This window comes from Podarcis vaucheri (assembly GCF_965113315.1).
Source record: "Podarcis vaucheri genome assembly, chromosome: 6".
Taxonomy (NCBI): domain Eukaryota; kingdom Metazoa; phylum Chordata; class Lepidosauria; order Squamata; family Lacertidae; genus Podarcis; species Podarcis vaucheri.
Genome location: NC_138764.1, coordinates 4925133 through 4947709, shown reverse-complemented (window position 1 = coordinate 4947709; position 22577 = coordinate 4925133). Strand labels below are relative to the sequence as shown.

The window sequence follows — 22577 nt, the reverse complement described above, 5'->3', positions numbered from 1 at the left end:
CTGGAGGCGGTGCAACGAGCGTTGCAGAATGACTCCTTCACGCAAGCAAAGATGGCAGAGATGCAAAGGGGCACGGCAGCGACCGACGGGTTCCAGCTGAGAGATGGATTGCTCATCCGTAAAGGGGCCATCTACGTGCCGGGAGACGAACTTCGCGCCAAGGTACTGCATCAGCTGCACGACGCGCCCACTGCCGGGCACTTTGGCAAGGAGAAGACGGTGGAATTAGTCGCCAGGGATTTCTGGTGGCCCGGAATGAGAGGGGAGGTCGCGGACTACGTGGCGAGGTGCGACACCTGCCAGAGGGCCAAACCAGTGCACAGACCGCCGGCCGGACTGTTGGAACCGCTGCAAACTCCGGTCGAACCATGGGAGAGAGTCGCCCTGGACTTCGTCACGGATCTGCCCAGCTCGAGGGGCAAGACGGCCGTGCTGGTGGTGGTGGACTTGTTCTCCAAGATGGCACATTTCATCCCGTGTGCGAAGGTGGCCACGGCGGAACAAACCGCCAAACTGTTCATAGACCACGTGTTCAAGGTTCACGGTCTGCCACGGTCTATTCTGTCCGACCGCGGGCGGCAGTTCATCTCGAATTTCTGGCAGAAGCTGATGGGCTTCCTAAACGTCAAGATCAACCTGGCGTCGGCGAGACACCCGCAGACCAACGGGCAAGCGGAGCGGGTCAATGCCATCATGCAGCAGTACCTGAGATGCTATGCGAATCAACAGCCTGCGACGTGGGTGGATTACCTGCTGCTCGCCGAGTTCGCCTACAACAACACGAAGCACGTGTCCACGGGGGTCACGCCGTTCTTCGCCAACAACGGGAGGCACCCCAGAACCTTCCCGGGACTGGAAAGAATGGTGGAGGGGGAGCCGCAGACAGCAGATGCGTTCGCGTCGGAGTTGCAGGAGGTCCACGATCAGCTGCGGCGGCACCTGGAGCTGGCCAAACACGCATACAAGGTGCAGGCAGACAAACACAGAAGGGTTGGCGAAGAGATCCATGTGGGAGACTGGGTCTGGTTAGCAGCCCACGCAGTGCCGGCCAGGTCGTTGGCCAAGAAGAAACTAGGGCATAAGCAACTGGGGCCCTACCAAGTCGAAGAGCAGGTCAACCCGGTGGCTTTCAGGCTGGCGCTTCTGGAGGGTTCCAGAATGCATCCGGTGTTCCACAGATCGGTGCTCACTCCCTACAAGGCACCGCACAGGTTTCAGGAACCCGGAACGGCGCCGAGTCCGCTCAGGGAAAGAACCGGGCACGCGGGGGTGGCACAGGAGGAGCGCATCAACGAAGTCACGGAAATTTTGGACTCCAGGTGGGGGGAAGAGGGAGTAGAATACCTTCTCGCCAAGGAGGGCACCCCGGCCAGTGCGAACAGCTGGGTGCCGGGCTACGCCTTGGATGAACCTCTGCTCAAGGACGAGTTTCATGCCCTCTTCCCGCATAGACCAATGCCAGCAGACCTTTTCGACGACTGGCTTTTCACTCCCACACTTTCTGCAAGCACGTTCCGGGGGTTCGACTCGGAAGAGGACCCGATACGAGATGCCCGTTCCCCGGAGGGGTCACCCTCGGGATCTGCCTCAGAACCCTCGTATTGGTGGGACGATAGACCAGAGGAGCAGTGGCGCAAGAGGTGGCTGGAAGGTCCCGGACGAGCAACGCCGCCAGGAGGCAGTGAGGGAGAGACGGACATGGACGTTTTCGGGGACGACCTTGGTTTCGAGCACGGCGGCACAGAGATGGAGGCGGAGGTGACCGTCGTCGACGAGAGCAGGGAGGAAGAACCGGGAGACTTCAAATGGAGGCCCACCACGGGAAGCGAACGGTATCCGACGTTCGTCCCTCTGCCGCAGCAGCACCCAGCTCCCGCACCGGAAGGAGGGGAGGGGGGAACGGGGGGCTTCGAGGGGGGGGTGGATGTCAGGGGTTCAGGAGCAGAGGCAAGGGCAAGGGAGGAAACAGAGAGCGAGGGGGAGGAGGCAGAGGAAAAGATGAGTGATGACGACGACCCGAGATCTCCGAGTCTTTCCAGTGAATCAGAAGATTCACAGAAAGGAGCACCAGTGGCCAGGGCAAGGGGGGAGCCTAGGGGGACACCCCAGGGAGATAGAGCCAGAGGGGACTCAGAGGAGAGCAGTTGGAAATCGGGACCAGCGTCACCGCCAGAGAGCAGGGAAAAGGAAGAGATCCAGGGATCAAGCGCTGGCAGCTCACAACAGGGGGGAGGGCATGAGTCAGGAGTGGCCACACCTCCATCGGGGAGCGAAGAAACGGTCAGACGGAAAGTGGAAAGTTGGGCGCGCGCGCCAAGTTCAAATGCACAGGGAAGTGACGCAGTAGGCAGCCCTGAAAGAGAGCCAGGTCCTAAAGCCCGGCGCAAGGAGACAGGAGAGTCCGGGGGGTCGGCGTCAGAAGAATCCAGGAAGGAAGAGACCCCGGGGGGCAGAGGGACCCAGAGGAGAACAGTCAGGCGGAAAAGGTGGAGCAGGGCTAGGGTATTAAGTTGGTGCGCAAGGGGCGGAGACTCAGACGGGACTTCGCCGATCTAGCCATTAGACGTAGAGTTGCACGCAGCAGCTTGAGAATGGAAAATGTAACTCAATAAAGACTTTTACTAAATGATCGCTGGCTAGCGTGATCCTCTGTGAGCTAGGATCTGGAAGCAGCTCTGATGTAGAGGAGCATTCCATCACATGGGTCATCGGTAGTCACAGATTCCCCACCTGAGTGAGATCTAAGCCTTGGACACACCAAAATGTAATGGAATATTGGAAGAGTTGGATGGAATACTGGGAACTGGCATTTATACAGGCAGAGGGGATGGGATGCTCCAACCTCTGTCGTGCAGTCTGATTTACAGATTAGAGAGCACGGTGGAAAACCTTTCATTTCATACCAATAATACATTGCTGGTGAAAATATTTAAGGAGCCAGATCCTGTTCCCACAGGAGTAATGGCTAAAAACTTGCTGCGCTGCTAAATCCTGCCCTCAGTCATCCAATTAATCTTGCTCAGGGATGCCCTGATTAAATGAAGATGTCCTGTAAACCACAACAGGTAATAATTTTCGTGTTGAAATTAATTGCGCTGAAGAATTATTTCCCGCTATTACAGTCCATATATAATATTGGCCTGTCATGTGCTTCTGAGCACATTATGCTATGATGAATTTATTTGTGCAGCTTCTTAGGGTAATAAAGACCTTAACATTTCCAGCAAAGCAATGGGGGAAAACCCAAAATGGCTGTCCTTCAAATGATGTCAAACAGACATGACATGATGATTGTCCTTATACATTCTGGGGGCTTTGGAGAAATACCCCCATTGTTCTACCCGGACACTGAGGTCCAGCGCCAAGGGCCTTCTGGCTCCCTCACTGCAAGAAGCCAAGTTACAGGGAACCAGGCAGAGGGCCTTCTCGGTAGTGGCTCCTGCCCTGTGGAACGCCCTCCCACCAGATGTCAAAGAGAAAAAGAACTACCAGACTTTTAGAAGACCTCTGAAGGCAGCCCTGTTTAGGGAAGCTTTTAATGTTTGACAGACCATTGTAGTTTAATATTTTGTTGGGAGCTGCCCAGAGTGGCTGGGGAAACCCAGCCAGATGGGCAGGGTAGAAATAATAAATTATTATTATACCCAAGTGTTCCAGCCAAGGTGGCCAAATGCAAAAGAGGAAATGGCTTCTGCACCTCTAGCAATTGTGCAGAAGAGGGAATTTAAGTGTACTTTGACACGATCAAATTCCACACAACCATTATAGGTGCAGAAGTCATGCCCTCTTTTGCAACTGGGCATCTTTGTTCCATGCCACACCCAAGCACCTAATTGCCAAGCAAATGATCCTTCCTCATTTATCTCATTGGCTTTAGGACAGGGGTGGGGAACCCAAGGCAACCCCTCACTGATCCTGCGACATGTCCCAAGTGTTTTTGCCTACCTGGAACATGTCCTTAAACTCTGATAATGCCTTGTCTTTGTCTGGATGGAAGAGAGAAAAAGGTGTGTGTGTGTGTGTGTGTGTGTGTGTGTGTGTGTGTGTAAACTACTCTGCTGTATAAATTCATACCCATTGCTCCACCCACCCCGCTTTGGCTGTGGCCCCACTTATTATAAACATGTGGCATCTGGAAGGTTATGCAGAAAGAAATGTGGCCTTTGGGATGAAAATATTTCCCCACCTCAGCTTTAGTGTTTGGGGGTGATCTTCATTCCCTCATTCCTTCAGGTGTGAACCCCAAGTCATCGTCCCTCGGTTCACCTTTTTTCTGAGTGAAGTCTTCAGAGTCTGACAGCTTGCAGTAAGGATGCAACTCTAAGTGGACCACCGCTTCTCTGAGCAGTTGCCGTCATACGAGAACTACACTACACATTCGAACCAGTTTCCAAGCCTGTTTAAGAGCAACAGCTTCCAGCCAAGGAACTTCAAGAGTATTTATTCCACGCAAAGGGAATTTCAACGAATGCAGTTTTTTCCCACCCCTGCAGGACAAATTGCACTTGCTGAAATTCACTGTGCTAGACAACTATTAATGGTATATTAATTCAACGCCATGTGCATATGGATCAATATTTCACCACTGATATGACATCCATGAAAAGATTTTGGGTTGTAACCAGCAAAATCATCACACAATCATGTAACTGCTGATGCTTTTGCAATTTTTGAAATGTAAATTGCTTCTTTCTGTTTGGTTTTGCATTTACTGTATTTTTGTATTAAACATACTCCCAAAATAAGGTAACAGTTGAGTTGGCCATGTGTTACACTTGATGAATTGGAAAGACCTGGAAATAGCTTTAGCAGGGATGGTAGCTTTGATTTTGACTCACTACTCAAGCCACATGGCACAGCACATGAGAGGTCAAGACCTAACCCTGACCCAGGAAGTTCTCCTTGTGATTGACTAATAAAATCCTTATAAGCACCAGATGTTAGCTGCTGATTGCTTCTAATATATTGAGAGTAGATTTACTTATTTGACCCTGGAGTGGCATGGCTTCTGCAAGAGATTTTGGAAGCAGGGAACAAATTACTTGGTGTGGGAAAGCACTTCATTCATCTGTAACAAGGACTCACAGTGGTAGATCCACAGAGGTTTGACAGTGGAATTTGCTGCCAAGGAGTGTGGTGGAGTCTCCTTCTTTGGAGGTCTTTAAGCAGAGGCTTGACAACCATATGTCAGGAGTGCTCTGATGGTGTTTCCTGCTTGGCAGGGGGTTGGACTCGATGGCCCTTGTGGTCTCTTCCAACTCTATAATTCTATGAGCATTCATTCCAATTTGTTTGCAGACAGGCTAGATGAATTTTTGTCAAAACAAGTGCTGTCTCATATGTTCCAACACATTTCTCCCTCACTTTCTTCATTGCAAGAAGCCTGGTCTTTTGGGGAAGTGGGTTTATTGCGCAAGACCTTGCAATCAACTATTAATTGTGCAACCTGAATTTTGCATGCAGAAGGTCCCAAGCTCAGTTCCCAGGATCCCCCAGTAAGGCTGGGAGGGACCCTTGTCTGAAATCCTGGTTTAGATCGACCATTGGTCTGTCTGGGCACTATATGTTCTATGTGATATCTGAGATTTTCTCCATCAAAGGAGGGAAATCAGTGACAAAATAATTTACTGACTCCTACAGAAAAGGTCTTATGCAAATCCCATCTGGTTTCCGTTTTGGAAATGTGTTTGATTTTTCTTGAGCATAAAAGTATGCAGAAATAGTAAATGCAAAACACACACACACTGCGTTCATCTTACCACCCTTCTGGCAGTCTTTTCTGCTTAACATAAAAAGCCCATGTGTGCAACTGAAAGAGGGCAGAATTACTGCGTCTTGTCCCCCAGGAGGCTCTGGCTTGCATCGCAGCCAATCTCTTGGTTTTTAAATGATGTCAGCAACTTTGCTGCCTTTTAAATTAGAAAAGAAAAAGAAATCCTAGTAGAGTACCCATCTTTCTGTGTCCTGATTTTCCTTTTGAAGTATTCTGCTTGAAAATCCTGGTGATGCTTAAAGGGAAAAAATTTCTGAGAGATCCAAGGGGAGACCTTAAGCATAAACCAGGATTCAGATAACACTAAAGCAAACCTTGGTTTAGCTGCTACACCACTCTGAGCTAAAAAGACCAGAGAGGAAGAGTGTAAGTGCAAGCATATTTGAGTTACCCTGGTAAACCATGGTTTGGCTGGTCGTTGTTTTTGCCAAGAAGAATGGAGAGAGATGGAGATTTTAAGAATTACAGGCTCTGGTAATCTACAGAAGCTTGTAATTAAAAATTGAATTTCTTCTAATGGGAAGAGGTAATGATATAAAGTGCAGCTCTTAAAGAAGACTTTGCATGTATTTGTAGGTAGCAGGGCTTCAGTCAGAAGCATAGTATTAGCCTGCTTAAGATGTTGAGCAATTTCAGAACGAAGCATAATTCTGCACAGAAAGAGTAATCACACATCTTTGCAGGGTTTTTCTGCATTATCCATCCTTCAGCTGCAACAGAGCACTGGGCCTGGACACCTTTAGCAGCGGGGTAAGAAAGGGGGTGTTCAGCAAGGGAAGCCTTCATGCAAATGATCTCTGCTGAAAATTCCCTCTACAACTGAGGTTGCCACTGGAACACACCCTCTTAACTAGGCCTGGGTTTCTGAGGTACTACACAAGCACAAGAGTAAGTATGGCTAAGATTCCTGAGAAGCAAAGCTTTCCATTTTTTAAATTTTTATTTTTGAGAGAGAGAGAGAGAGAGAGAGAGAGAGAGAGAGAGAGCATGCATGCAAGCAAGGCTCAGTCCTGGTACTTACCTGGAAGTCCTATTGAATTCACTGGAACTTACGTGTGAGCAAACACACTGAGGACTGCATTGCAAGTTATTCGCCCCTGTAGTTACCAAGAGGCATGAAATCACATGACCTGGCCATGTTTACTGAACGTTGGCGGGATAACTGAGTAAGATCACGCCTGGCTGGGAAGAGAGAGCTTCAGTGCTGCTGCACAACTCCCTGTGCCTCCCTTCCAATGAGGAGCAGACCCAGGATTAATGAGACAGTTTTGTAAACACTGCAGAATGCATTTATGTGAAATAGGAGATATTATGCAAATGCGCTTGTGCATAATTTATACAGGTTAAAGAATTAAGTTTTTCTTGGTACAGAAATGTTGTTTTCTTTTCTTAGGGCAGAGTGCAAAGAATATTGTTTTTATTTTACAGTTGACCTCCATCAGTTGGGGATTGTGGCTCCTGGGACTGGTAGGGCAGCAGGAAGGGAGGTCAACAGTAGGGGGACCTGGAGCCAATGACAGACAGAGCCATTTGCTTCTTTGTAAGAAAGGAGGGAAGCAGGTGGGGACTGGCTGATGGCAGTCTCAAGTTGGTGGGGCAATGCCCCATTTGCTGATTTTGATCAGCCTCCACTGCAAAGCATACTGTCCACCTTCCACAACAATGGGCTGTGTATATCTTCAGCAGAATCTTGGACTGTGCCACCTGAGGCTCTAGATTGGGAGGGGGAGAGGGGCTGACATGCCTTAACACGCTCCCATACAAAGTAAAAACAAAACACAAAACAAGACGACTAGCACCAGAAGAAGTCATCCCTGCTTTTTCTATAATGAGCTACTTTTCTTTGTGCAGGAAGTTTTGTTTTTGCTTGTGGGGTATAACCTGTAATACTCTGTCTAAACAGGAAATATTGTCAATCTTAATATTTACAGTATTGCCCTTTAAAAAAATATTACCGTTGGTTTCTTTGAATATGTAAATGAAACAGAAAGATGGGATTACTTTTTGAATGCTAAGGTTAGAGACAGTATTTCACAGAATGCAATAAAGACTGCTAAATAAATATTTAACCATATGTACATTTTGTTTCAAAGATCCTCTGAAATAGCTAGTGGCAGAGTTTAATCCCCTTGTTGACACTTGTAAAGATGATAAAAATTTGGGATGTGGATTTTTAAAGGAAAAAAACCACTGGAAAAATTGCAAAGCATATGGAGGTTAAATTTACATTGCCATCCATATACTTTATGGTAGCTCTCCGAACTATAAGTTTTTTGTTTTGTTTTGTTTTGCTGCAGCAATTGCACTGTATAATTCTCTTGAAGTTTTAGAAAAACAAGATGACTGAGGGGGACGGGATAATGATTTGTAATTTTTATAGACCTCTATTCCCAACTCTGTTAATTGGAGATTCCTCATTTCCCTATATTTCCATCCTCCTTTAGGGACAAAACAAGTCTGATTCCCTCCCACCAACCCCAAACCAAATTAAAGCTCACTTGGTAATTTATGCAAGCTGATCTATTTGCACTATTTACCTCACTTACATAATTTGGATTTTTGGGTTGCAGAGTTCAGATTTATTTACTGCTTGCAAACTTGAGCTTCTGGCAGAGTCAGTGCCAAAGACCCACAACTCAGAAGGATTCCCACTGAGAACAAGCCCCGGACAATGGCACCCTGCATTGTCACCTGTCTTTTGCTCTGGCCCAGAGGTGATGGGCAAGCGAGCAATGAAGGAGGTACCCGCTGCCTGCCCACTCTTTGCCTCTGCCAGGCAAGAAGGCAGTAACAGAGAGATGAAGCAGAGGAGCAGCAGCAGCTGGCAACCATGGCAGCAATGGAGTAGACTCACTAGGGGACCACTGAGGGTGCCTTTCCCAAGAGCCCCCCCCCCACCCTCCAGAAGCCAGCACTGGTTTCTGGCCTTATGTAGTGTGCTCTTGTGAAATTCCACCATCATTTGCAGTGCTTGGCAATTCAGGTAACAACAGAACAGCCCTGGCTGGAAGAACTAAATGCAGGCTTGTAAATAGCCACTTGGCTAGTGGTCTCCTGTGGCCAGCTTTGTTGCCAGGCGACTGAATAGCAATGCATTACAAGAAACAAACTCTTTTCCTTTAGGCTACATTTCACTATATATGCAATGCAATATATACTTACTTGGGAGTAAGACCTGTTTAGCTTGAATGGGGTTTACATCCGAGTAAATATGCATAGGCTCGCACTATTATTTAGTCATACGTAGGCAGGCTGGCAAGCAATTTACTTATTTTTTGTGTCTTAATAACTCGGTGCTCTTATTTGCAAGTCGGTCGGAAATAATCTGTCATCCGCTCTATGGTCTGAACGAGGCTGAGGAAGCCCCGACCTCTTTGCGATGAGAGGATGAAACTCCCCCCCCCTAGTGTGAAGGACAAAGAGTCTACACGGCATTTACCTCTGCCAGAAAGCAGCTATCTCAGATTACAGTATATACATGCAGCTCCTTTTTATATTTATTATATTATATAAAAAACAACTCTAGGCTGACAGAAAAGATGATTAATTTGAAGGTATAGCAATTTTCCTCCCAGTGCTAGGCTGACAGAGTAGGGTCAGGAAATAGGTAAAATGTTCTGTTTCACTGGACCATCTTTCCATGTGAAATGCTGCAAGCTTTCGAGCTTACACAACTTTCATCTAGGCATACAGAGTAAACAGCACAGTCTGTTGTAGATTCAGATGGATAGCTGCTGGCTTAATCTGCCATTCAAAAAACAAAGGAAGTCTTCAGCTTGGCTATTTGGGGGCAGGGAAGCAGACTGGAAAGACATTGATGGAGCACACAGATATATATATACACACACACATATTTGCTTTCGTAGATTTTCACGGGTATATATATATACATATATATATATGTATATATATATACATATATATACATATATATACATATATATACATATATATACATATATACACAGTCACGGAAATTTAAACCTTGTCTAGAAAAAAAGGGCTAGAATGGCTATTTTATTTTCAGTAAGGGCAACTGCATGTGCAGTTTTACAGAGGACAGTCCTGTCCTGTCCAAATCCAGTTTAAAGATAAAGTGCCAAAAGATGGGGGGAGCAAGAGGGGGCATTGAAATTCCCTGTTAACCCCAGTTAGCATCTGAACAATTGATCTTACAATCATCATGGCCAACTCCCAGCATCTCCAGCCTGGGAATATTTCCTCTCTGAAGCCCCAAAGAGCCCCTGCTGGCCAGGACAGACAATACGGAGTAGCTGGACCCAGTGGCCTGACTCAGGCAGCATAAGGCAGCTTCCTATGCCAACAGAACCTGGCAGCTCGCCACTGGGGAGACAGGGCAGGGATCTTTGCGTCCCCCCAAAAGCAGCCCCCTGCAAGAATAGTTCTTGACCACTGCTTATGGTGGCATCGCTCCATACTGGTATTTCTTTCTCAGTGCTGTCTGCTCTTGTTTGGTTTTGTTTTTCACTTTGCATTCAAACGAGAGAGAATACATGAAGCTGAACAGCTGCCACAAAATGTGACCAGTTGGCTAAACCTGATAATCACATAGCAAGGTCATTCTAAAACAGGGGTGGAAAAGCTACCACCCTACAGATGCTGCTGCACTGCAATCCCCATCAGCCTCAGGTACCACGGGCGATGATGGGAACTGCAGTCCAACAATATCTGGAGGGACAGACATACCGTATCCCTGATGTGAAAGAATCGTGCTGTGAAGCTCCTCAGTCAAGTCAGGATCGTGTGACTTGATGAACCAACAGGGACCTCAGTTCCTGTATACAACTTCCGTTCCAACCTATACTTCTCATTTGAAGCAACTTGTCCATCAAAATGCTTCACCTTGCCTACGTTCCTGCCTTGGTTCTTATATGGCCAGCCATTACCTGACCACCATCCCATCTTCTGATCTTACCTCTTCCTCCACCATCCCTTGGTCCTTGTTTACCTGATCCTGTGCCTGACCTCCAGCCTATTTCACCTTTGACTATCCTGCTAGAGTAAGATCCTGGCTGCAGCCTGCCAGAAAGTTTTCCTTCTCCTTTCCCTCACCCCTATAATGGTTAGAAAAGCAGCTTGCAAGTGCCTCTGGTCTCAGCCCACTTCACCCCAAATAAACACCACCAGACAGGGAGCTTTGACTATGTCCAGCACTGCCATGCTTCCATTGGAATCACACCCAAGGACTTCTTTGGAGAGCAGCCCCAGGTGCCAGACCCGACAGATGCAAAGCATCTACTCTACCACATCTGATGCTTGGCATGGACAGGATCCTGGGTTCTATGCTAGGACCTCCAGTCTCCCTGTCTGCCTGAGACCGCAGGGTGCCCTTCCAGTCCACAATACTAGACTATACTGCTAGACTATGCTGACTCGCCATTGAGTTATTTAATTTACACCCTGTCTTTTGACCCAGGCCGGTCTTCATGCCAGCTCACAATCAGACACCATACGATACAATAAAACCAGTTTCAACCATAACACTCAATCTAAAACAAAATAAAATCACTTTTAATCGCAGCAGAATACAGCAGTGGGAACAGCACACACATCAATTGTAAACTGATTCATCTGGCAGTCACAGTCATCAAAGGCTGGTTCAGGAATCCATGTTCATCCCTTGATGACTGTATCATTGAGCAACAACTAGCCCATATAGATAGATCTAATACCACAAACAGAGCATTTGATTCACTTGGCATTGCCTCTAAATACAGTGCCTTTTGGTGGAGGCAATTCGGTCAGCTGCTGGTCATGTAGTCGCTTATTTATTTAAGCAGATTTATACCTTGCTCCCCTATTGTAGAAGCATAGAGTATACATCTGCATAAATGAAAAAGTGGAATGCTTTACAGGTTTCCTCTGAAACAGAACCTATTAAGTTGTGCTGGTTAATATAACTATAGTATTACTTTTATTTTATATACTGCTTATATTCAAAAATGGCTTCAAAATAGTTTACAAATATAATACATCAATACATAATTAAAATACACAATAAGAAATCCATTGGGCATTAAAACATCCTTAACACTTGGGGGGCATTATTGTTTGTGTTTGTTACTGTGTTACATATTTTTGTATTTTTATACTGTAAACCTCTCTGTGATACACTATACAAATTCAGTTAGTAAGTAAAATATACAATAAAGCAAACAATAAAAAGCATAACAAAACAGGTAAAAAAAACCTTCTAAAACAATAAAATCAGAAGTTCATATCTGGAGAATGCTTGCCTAAAAAGGTATGTTTACAATGGGACTTACTCCCAGTTAGCAGAAATACGACTACAGCTTAAATAATTAAGAATAGAAAAATCAAAATATGAATGTGTGTGAAACAGCCCCAAGTGAATAGTAATCAAGTGTTGTAACATGAATGCACAAACCAGCTCTTAATGTAATAGTATTGCAGCATGTGATCAGACTGTTCTGCTGCTACAAACTGATTCCACAAGACTGTAAAAATCTAAATGACTTTTCACCATTTCCAGATAAGCACTGAATGAAACAGAATGGGCCAGTGCCGGAGCAGTAATTCTGGTTTCAAATTAAATTCACCTCCAGTTTCTCTTGCAATAGCAGAATAAGATGACATGGGGTGAACCGGCTGTAAGAGGGGAAGGATTATTTAACGTTCAAAACCTGGAACGTGGCATAGGGCACTCTGCCAGCATTGGTGCTCTTTGGGCAGCAGAGCTGAGCAGGCTATAGTCTCTGTTGACAAGTTTTCACATTTTTGTCCTTGGTGGTGACAATTATGTCTTCAAAATATGCTTTGGGTGGGTCTTTGTTACAGACAAAGCCCCTCCAGAAATTGTTGGGCCAGTCTCTGAAAAATGTTGTTGTGCTAGTTTAATGTTTGGAAGGCATTTAAAAAATAGCATAAATCTGCATTTCTGGGATCAGAACTAATGCTTTTTGGGGATTCAGCAGTATAGGTAGAGATGAGCAACAGAAGCATTTGTCATGGATGCAACCTTGCAATAAAAATATTATTCTTATTATTATTAATACCCCACCCACTCCAGACGGCTTCCAGCTGAATATAAAACATAATAAAACATCAAATGTTGAAGTTTTACTGAGAGTAGCAGGCCAGGGAAGATACCACAATTGCAGCTACTAGTTATGACAGTAGCCTAACACCATAAAGCATATTTAGCCACAGAGAAGAGGAGAAAACCAGAGGCACAACACACTGAGCAACAACAGCCAGAAGGCTTGTGACACAGCAGCTTCTGAGCAGGAAGAATCTACTTCAGCATCTTTAAAGGTCCACAGTTCCTGGTGTGTATTAAGTTGAAAAAGAAGACTACTTGGTTTGATTACACAGTATGTGTAATGACAAATTCTTACACGCACATTGAAACACAACACACACACACACCCCTCTACAACCAAGTAATGTAAGCCAGAGTCCATGAAAACACTGTTTACCTTCCTGCCACAATAGTACCTGTTTATCAACTTGCGCTGGTGTGCTTTCGAACTGCTAGATTGGCAGAAGCTGGGACAGAGCAGGAGGATTTGAACCACTGACCTTCCAATCTGCAAGCCCAAGAGGCTCAGTGGTTTAGACCACAGCGCCACCCACGTCTCACGCCATGTCAGTGGAACTTCCTCCCAACCTAGGTGTGGCCTGTTTCTGCCCTGTTTTGCTTTTCAAAAGAATTATTTTCCCTTAGGTTAAATGATGAGCTGGTTTTAAATCATGTAACTGTTTATTGGTTTTACTTGGAATGCTGGATTAGGAATTATTTTATGGTTCTCTTCTCAGTGGATCTTTTTTATACCTGCTTTTGTTCTTTATGTTGTTATCATTTGGTTGTTGGCATCTGTCTGTCTTGAGAGACAATAGCATGCACCTCTGGGGGTGAAGTCAAACGGCTGTGTTAGAAGCGCCGAAGTGACCTCCCTGGGGCGCAAGCCTGGGCAGTGGGTCTGGAGGTGACCTCCCTGGGACCCCTCCCTGGGTCTGGAGGTCTTGGGCTGCCCAGGCAGCAAGACCCCCTTCTTGGCCTCACTAATGGGGTCTGGAGGAAAGCAGAGCAAGATGCCTAGCACCATTTGGCTGCAGGAGTTGCCCTCAGGAAGCACGCAAGGCGCAATCCAGCCACCTAGGGACTCCACTCCAGATTTCTGTAGGGTTTACTCCTGAACCTTTTGTTTTCCCGAAGATAACCCCACAAGGCAGCAGAGGTTTAGGATCAAAGTTTTCCTTCTTCTAGATGGGCTACCTTCTCAGATTGACAAGTCCCATCTGCCCTATATTAATTGTAAATTGTGTGTAATCCTGCATGGTAAGTCAATGTAACTATCCTCCACATGCAGACATTTCCCCCTCTATTGTTAGTTATGCCAATGGTATTACTTATATAGTGCGGGGAACCTTTGACCCACCAGGTGTTGCTGAACTACAATTCCCATCAGCCCTGGCAAGCATGGTATGATGAAAATTGTAGTTCAGCACCATATGGAGAGCCAAAGGTTCCCCCCACCTGCCCTAAGGATCCTACAAAGAGTACATTTTCACAAGAGTGGAAACAACCAAAGGAGACAAGCTAAGAGCGAGGGAATAGCTGCATGGGAAGATGGGGATTGTGAAGTTCAGCACAAGTGGGTGGCTGCTGGCTGCTTCCCTGCCACATACACAAATCAAAAGAGGACAAGAATAGAGACAAGGGTCTATTTCCCACATTTTACTTTATAAGCTCATAGTTCACAATTGTTCTCTCTCCCCACTTCAGCACCCCAAAAGCCACAATTTAAGCTTCCATCTTAAAATACACATGGCTTTCTGTTGTCTTGGATCTTCAGATGACGGGTGGTATACAAATATAATAAAGTAATCTTTAATGACAGATGTTATTTACTATATGGCTTTTAAAAAGAACCTCAAGCTTGCTGGAGAATTAAAGGTAAAGGTAAAAGGTAAAGGTACCCCTGCCCGAACGGGCCAGTCTTGACAGACTCTGGGGTTTGTGCGCCCATCTCACATCTATTGGCCGGGGGCCAGCGCTGTCCGGAGACACTTCCGGGTCACGTGGCCAGCGTGACAACGCTGCTCTGGCGAGCCAGAGCTGCACACGGAACGCTGGAGAATTAGGCATTCCCAAATCTTGAGCTAGGAAAGGTGGAAGAGGAAAAATTGGCTCCTGAGATATAAAAAGGCAAGTAGGAAAACCATGTGGGATTATATATATATATATATATATATATATATATATGAACTGAGGAACGTTCCCATCCCTGTCTGGTCTTCAGATCTTGCCTAGCCCTGAATTATTTGGGAGTCTTCCCTGGCTTATCTCAGTGAGATAACCCAGGATCCCTCAGCCTGGGTCTAAGTCTGCAGGAACTGCCTTTGAAGACAGATCAGGACTCTGCTGGGAACGAGCAGGTGGGCAATGCAGGCCTCTGTGCAAGAGATCTGGCCTGGGCCTCTCATCCACTTTGCTGACACAGGGGAAATGAAAGGGCTACGCGGACAGGATGTTCCTTCACTTCCTAGGACGCAGGTCCTGGCATTTCACAGCAGTGCCATGTGCTCTTAAAGGGAACCTATGCAGATGCGAGAAGCTTTGTGAGAGCTCATATTAAATGGAAATAAGAGCATCTGTAAGCCAGCAGGCACCTGGCAGGGGGGGAATGACTTCCTGGTTCTCATTATGCGCCATTTTACAATCAGGGAACGTATTATTGCATTCATTCAGATTTATTTCATCTGCATAACAGTATTAGCATATGCTGATGTACAAAGCCAAAATCCTCCTATCTCTGAGCAGTGGCTCTTCTGGAAGCTGCTTTAAATGTTTGGCTGTGTCTTAAATACAACCCTGTCCTCACCTTCGCCAAAACTCTGGTTGATTTTTTTTGGGGGGGGTGGATCACAGAATGTTCCCAGTGTTGTAAACACATGACCAGGCCTTCTCTTGAAAAGAAAGGAGAAGAGTGGTCTTCAGAGCAGGCACAAATCAATTTTTAACATGCACAACATGTGCATTATTTATAATTCTGTGCATTTTCCCCTTCTGGTGTGAACTGGTGGAAAGTCTTCTCCTCTGGCTGCATTGAAAGAGTCTAGTGAATTTCCATCGCATAGGCAGCTTTTTTGAGACTTGAGCTGTATTTACAAACCAAATGAGAATAGGGTGAATTTTACCACCACTCTGTGTGTTTCTGTTGTGATTATAGGCACACGTTTTTTCTGAGAAATGAGTTGTTATCGCAATTCCCACTTTGACCTCACTAATTTCTCAATGAGTCAGCTGCTTAGCTTGTGCCAAGCAGGTGCACCTTATCATCAACATCACTCAGTATTTCCAAGGCCGGTCAATCTCTTAACAACAATCTCTCTAGACTTCTAGTGATGGAAAAAGGCTGGTGTTTCCTGTTCTCAGCTGTGAAGTAATTTCAGCACTTACAGTCATGGACAGCAAACAGCTCTTCACCTTCCTGCCCATGCATACAAACCCCATTTTAAAAAGCCTCTTCTTTTATACAGACCTCAAAGACACACATGCAAGATGACACTCACTGACCCTGGTTCTGTATGCAAAATAGCTATAATTGATTAGATTCAGCACACCATATCTACACAAATGCTTTTTAAAAGAGGGGAGGCAACACCACACCCACACCCTCATTATCATCCTTTAATTCTCTTTAGTATGGCCTCCAAAGAAGAGTGACTAGTGGGGTGCCACAGGGTTCTGTCTTGGGCCCGGTCTTATTCAACATCTTTATCAACGACTTGTATGATGGACTCAAGGGCATCCTGATCAAATTTGCAGACGACACCAAACTGGGAGGGGTGGCTAACACCCCAGAGGACAGGATCACACTTCAAAACGACCTTGACAGATTAGAGAACTGGGCAAAAATAAACAAGATGAATTTTAACAGGGAGAAATGTAAAGTATTGCACTTGGGCAAAAAAAATGAGAGGCACAAATACAAGATGGGTGACACCTGGCTTGAGAGCAGTACATGTGAAAAGGATCTAGGAGTCTTGGTTGACCACAAACTTGGCATGAGCCAACAGTGTGACGCGGCAGCTAAAAAAGCCAATGCAATTCTGGGCTGCATCAATAGGAGTATAGCATCTAGATCAAGGGAAGTAATAGTGCCACTGTATTCTGCTCTGGTCAGACCACACCTGGAGTACTGTGTCCAGTTCTGGGCACCACAATTCAAGAAGGACACTGACAAACTGGAACGTGTCCAGAGGAGGGCAACCAAAATGGTCAAAGGCCTGGAAACGATGCCTTATGAGGAACGGCTAAGGGAGCTGGGCATGTTTAGCCTGGAGAAGAGGAGGTTAAGGGGTGATATGATAGCCATGTTCAAATATATAAAAGGATGTCACATGGAGGAGGGAGAAAGGTTGTTTTCTGCTGCTCCGGAGAAGCGGACACGGAGCAATGGATCCAAACTACAAGAAAGAAGATTCCACCTAAACATTAGGAAGAACTTCCTGACAGTGAGAGCTGTTCGACAGTGGAATTTGCTGCCAAGGAGTGTGGTGGAGTCTCCTACTTTGGAGGTCTTTAAGCAGAGGCTTGACAACCATATGTCAGGAGTGCTCTGATGGTGTTTCCTGCTTGGCAGGGGGTTGGACTCGATGGCCCTTGTGGTCTCTTCCAACTCTATGATTCTATGATTCTATGATTCTATGAAAACTGAAGCAGCTATTGTGTATACACAGGATTGACACATACATACAAACACGCATGCAACATCATGCCACTGTCGATACAGCGACCAACAGCTGACACTCCAGCCTGAGACTAGAGGTAGCCATTGGCATGAAACTCCCTCTTGAGGTTGTGATCCAAGATTTCAGATAGTCTCCCCCAACAAAAACGCATCGTATCTCCTCCTAGTTTGCATACTACAGTTTAATTCAATGTGCACATGTACAAGAGGGGGCAGGGCCATTTCGCACAGTATGGGGCTGTTCTGTGGGTATGCCAAAGATGTGAAGTATATCTCTAAGCATGTAAAGCCTGACTGCAACAAGTACATGTTTACAAACACACACTGTCACTCCAGTAGGCTTTTCAGCGTTCAGCTCTTGCCTGCAGAATGTATATCCCATGGCAAATATGGCTCTATGTATGATTGTACTGGGTGGCATTCTCTGCCAGCACAGTGGCTAATAAAGGCACTACCCCACTAAGAGAGGTAACCAGATCAGGAGGAGGAAGCTGGAGATCTCATATCCCAGGCTCTTCATTCACTGATTCAGTGGCAGGTGACTAGGCTGGCATTTCCCAAGGAGCAGAGCTTCCCCATCCGCAAACAACAAGCTCCGCAAACGCCTCCCCTTTTGCTGACACCAACCGCCCTCCCTTAGCTACCAGGCAAACCTCTCATTCATCCATCCATCCTGCTGCATATCCATCAGCCATCATCTCATCTTCCCCCACCCGCGCCGCCGCACACACCCCACCCTCCTCCTCCCAAGCCTGCTCCCCCCCCCACCTCCGCTCCCGGCTGCTCCAACCCCCAGAAAACCTCCTCCAGAAGAACCCAGCCGCCAATACACCACCTCTCTCACGCCCCTTCCTCGGGCAGCTCTGGCACTCCCGGTCTCAAGAGCCCCACATTGTCTCTCTCCTGACGCCGCTACTCAACGCTCCCTAGCCTGTTTCCCACGCGCGCACCCGCAAGCCAAGAAGCCCCTAAGCTGCCCCTCCCTGGGATGGCCCCAGGGCGCAAAAGAGCCCTCCTGCCCGACTCTGCAGCAGTTTGGTCCTAGCAAGGAAACCTCTCCTCCTCCTCCTCCTCCAGATCTGCCAAGCCGGGAAAGAGGTCCGGCCAGCCTCCTCCCCCCCCACTCCTGGACCAGAGCCAGCAAAGCAAGCAACGCCACCCAGGAAGAAAGGAAGGCGGGGGCCCCGCCAGCAAGCAGAGCTGGGAGCCCTGGCGAGGGCGCGCAGAGGAAGGACTCACCAAACATCTGGATGTGCCCTTTGGTGATGGGGTTGAAGCTGCCGCAGGCCAGGAGGATAACGTGAGTCTTGGTCGTCTCGGTCATGGTGCCGCCTCGCTCGCTGGCTCGCCTTTCTGGTGCGTCTCAATGGGTCTGCAGAGGGAGGGAAGGAAGGCGGCGCGCTCCCCGACGCAAGCAGCGCCCCTCCCTCTGCGCTTAACGCCTTGCGCGCCGGGCGGGAGTTGCGCGCTTCCCCAGGCCTCCAGAGGAAGCTGGAGCTCTGGGAGGGGCAGCCCCGCGGCCTGAAGCAGCCCTCTTCACTTGCTTTCTTCTCATAGCAGCATCGAGGTGGAAGGGACCCGAGGGTCATCTAGTCCAGCCCCTGCAACACAGCAATCTCAAGACAGGGATGCGCGCCGGATTACCAAATAGGCAGAGGAGGCCTGTGGGCCCCAAGCCTTTTCGGGGCCCTGTGACAACGGGTCAAAATAAAATTGAATTGATCTTGAAATAAAATTGCTTTCTTAAAATGGTTGGTTGGTAAAATCAAAAACATATTAGGAGATCATTTGCGAGCCCTGCCTCACCCCCACCTCGAGAGTTTGACTGCCTGGGGGCCTCAACAGGGTTTAACCTGGCGCTAACGTGGTCCCCGTTCTGTCTGAAACCAGACGGCACCCTGCTCAGCTTGGCCAGTGCGCTAGCAGTTTTATTGCTGCACCAATGGCTTGTCAAGTGTCGTATTTTAGACACTACAGAAGCCCACAGTTCTAGAGGTGCTGTGTCTCTCTCTCTGTGTGTATCTTCCCTATAAGATCTAGTGGTGATGGAAGACAAGAGAAGAGGAGATGGGCACGAATCTAAGCCAATCAGCAACAACCTTCATTACACTATTGTCGGGTTATACCTCAATCAGGTGATTCGTTCAGGCTGTATCACTTTAAACTGCTGGTGCAGACTCCTATGCTTTTAATGTTCTTAACATCAGCAATAATCGTCAGCTCAGTTGGCTGGCGTGTGGTGCTCATAATGGCAAGGTTGCAGGTTCAATCTTTGTAGGGCTGAATATCTCTGCATTTCAGGGGGTTGGACTAGATGTTCCTCAGGGTCCCTTCCAACTCTACAATTGTATGATTCTATGAAAATCTCTACACATAGAAAACAAGACTGTCATGGAGATGATGAGACAGGGATGGCTGGTGCTGAATTTTCTTTGTGGAATGAATTCTTTTTTTCCTTTTGGGGGGCAGCATTCTGCCATGCAAATTCTTACCTGTAACACACACACACAGATTCCTCTCCTCAGAGAGTACTAGTCTTAAAATAAGGGGGGGGGATCTTGGATTGGATTCTGAAAGAGGAACTCCTTTGTTTTGCAGATAAGCATTTGAGGCTGAGACGGGGGAGGGGGGCAGCTAGTGAGTTCACAGCAGAGGGAAGATTTGAACTGGGTACTTCTGCCTCTGCTCAAAAACCCACATCCCTACACACCACTGTAGCCTGTTGCATATTAATAACTTTCCCTTTTATTGTCACTTCCTGACACCCTTAGTCTAGGCCAGGGATGGGGAACCCTTCTTCTGCCAAGGGCCACAGTCCCTTTCGGTATTTCTCAAACTTGGGTCCCCAGCTGTTGCTGGCCTACAACTCCCATCATCCATAGCTCACGGGACCAGCAGTGAGGGATGATGGGAGTTGTAATCCAGCAGCTAGAGAACCATGTCTGAAAAATTCTGAGAACTGTTGAGGACCACATCTTGGTAGCTTAGTTGGACTGAAGCTGGTGGTGGGTGGTTCCAGAGTCAAAAATGTCTCTCTTTCATACACCTCCCTTTCTTTCTCTCTCCCCATTTGCCACCCACATCTGCATGCACACTTATATGATTTAGCATTTAATCCTGAATTCCCCAATGCTGTGTCCATAGTCACCACAACTCCCTCAGACACAAACCTTGGCACTTGTCTAGGCCCACTAATCCTCCCAATTGGTGTGGTTGTTTTTTAATTGAGGTGGTTTTGCTATTGGGGGTTGTTTGGTGGGAGGCTTTGTTTATTTTGAGGGGTAGTGTTGCCTGCTTTTTCATCTGTACTTTGACCTTGCTTTGGGGGGGGGCTGTATTTGAGCATCACCAGCTTTTTTCCTGTGAAATGGACATATTGTGGTGCCCACAATGAGGCACTGGTACTCATACATTGGTAAAAGTGCCAGCATAAAAAAGCTACTGCGGACTGCAAAAGAAGTGGTGCTGTCGGTGCAGACACACCCAAGAAAGCCCTGGAAAATCTCCAGAAACTTTTTATTATCCCAGCTTGCTTTTGATTGGTTATTGTTATGCTATTTAAGAACTTTTAAATCTGCTGCTATTTTAGAGAGAGAGAGAGATAAAGATAAAGATTTACACTTTGGAACTTTCATGCTGCTTTGCATTGGTCTGTTGTAACCTGCCTTCAGATTGTGGGGGTATACCTCCCCTCTAAGGGATGCGGGTGGCGCTGCAGTCTAAACCACAGAACCTAGGGCTTGACCCGGAAGCTGTACGCCGGCTCCCTCGGCCAGTAAAGCGACATGAGCGCTGCAACCCCAGAGTCGTGCGGTAAAGAGACCCCGACTGTTAGGTCCAGTCACGCGTGACTCTGGGGTTGTGGCGCTCATGTCGCTTTACTGGCCATGGGAGCCGGCGTACAGCTTCCAGGTCATGTGGCCAGCATGACTAAGCCACTTCTGGCGAACCAGAGCAGTGCACGGAAATGCTGTTTACCTTCCCGCTGGAGCGGTACCTATTTATCTACTTGGACTTTGACGTGCTTTCGTTGGCAGGAGCAGGCACCAAGCAACGGGAGCTCACCCCGTCATGGGGATTAGAACCACCGACCTTCTGATCGGCAAGTCCTAGGCTCTGTGGTTTAACCTACAGTGCCACCCGCGTCCCTTTACCTTACTTCCCCTCTAAAAAGCAGGCTAGAAATCCAATGATAATAATAGCAACAATTTTGCATGCCTTCTCAGAGCAAAACCTAAGAGGTGTTCTGCAATCTGTGTATGCCAAATCAGAGTCTTTGCCCCCCTCTCCAACCTTTTGACACAAAAGTACAACTTTGGACTCCCTGTCTTTGGTGGCAATGTGATCTCCCATCTGCTGGATGAAGCTCTCTCAACCACAGCCAAAGACTGATTTGTCATACAGATCCCTCTTTAGCACGGGGGGGTGGGGTGGGTGTTCAAACAAGAATTGCAAGTACCGGTATTTCTTCCTTCAAATTTCCAAGCATAGAGCCTATAATGTTTATGCTATAAGCAGCAGCAACTCCTCCTCCACCAATCCTAGCATTGCTCTATTCTTTAAAAACAATAACAAAACAAAAAAATGCAGGCTTTTCATCTCTGAGAACAAGAAAGATCTACATGGAGCTATTGATCTATCATTCCCCCTTTATGGCTCTCATTCCAAATCAGCAAAATCCCTTTTTGCTTATTGAAAAGGCTGGGGTTGGGGTTTTCTTCTTCTCCATCCTGTTATTTTATAAGCTTTCCTTAGGGGCAACAGATCAGCGTCAGGAAACAGATAGTCAAGATCATTTGCCCAAGCCAGAGAGTGTTATTAAAGCCCCGGCACTGCATCAGAGGAATTCTGCTTTCTTCTTCTAGACCGGTATTTCCATAGCTATTAAAGCTGAAAAGAAAATGGTTCTGTTTTAAAATGCTCGTGATGAGCTTTCATTGAATGGAAACGGCAAGCATGCACAGGGCAGGCAAAATGTTTTCAGATTTTCTTGTTCATTTTGAAGTTCCTTCAAAGCCTCAGAGATGAAGGAAGACATCCACCAACATGGTTTTTTCCCCCAG

The 22577-nt window shown here is 46.9% G+C and overlaps 1 protein-coding gene across 4 annotated transcripts in view; it reads right to left on the bottom strand.

The window, feature by feature from the left end:
* NMNAT2 (nicotinamide nucleotide adenylyltransferase 2) overlaps positions 1-22577 on the bottom strand; it is a 90828-nt gene that overhangs the window by 54238 nt on the left and 14013 nt on the right. The window contains exon 1 of one of the 4 annotated variants that reach the window (XM_082226680.1): positions 18754-18898. The exons of the other annotated variants lie outside the window; for them this stretch is intronic. Within the exon in view, the coding sequence (XP_082082806.1) occupies positions 18754-18838 (85 nt within the window). The 5' untranslated portion in view covers positions 18839-18898. Of the gene's footprint in view, positions 1-18753; positions 18899-22577 lie in introns of those variants that run through there. 4 annotated transcript variants of the gene reach the window in all.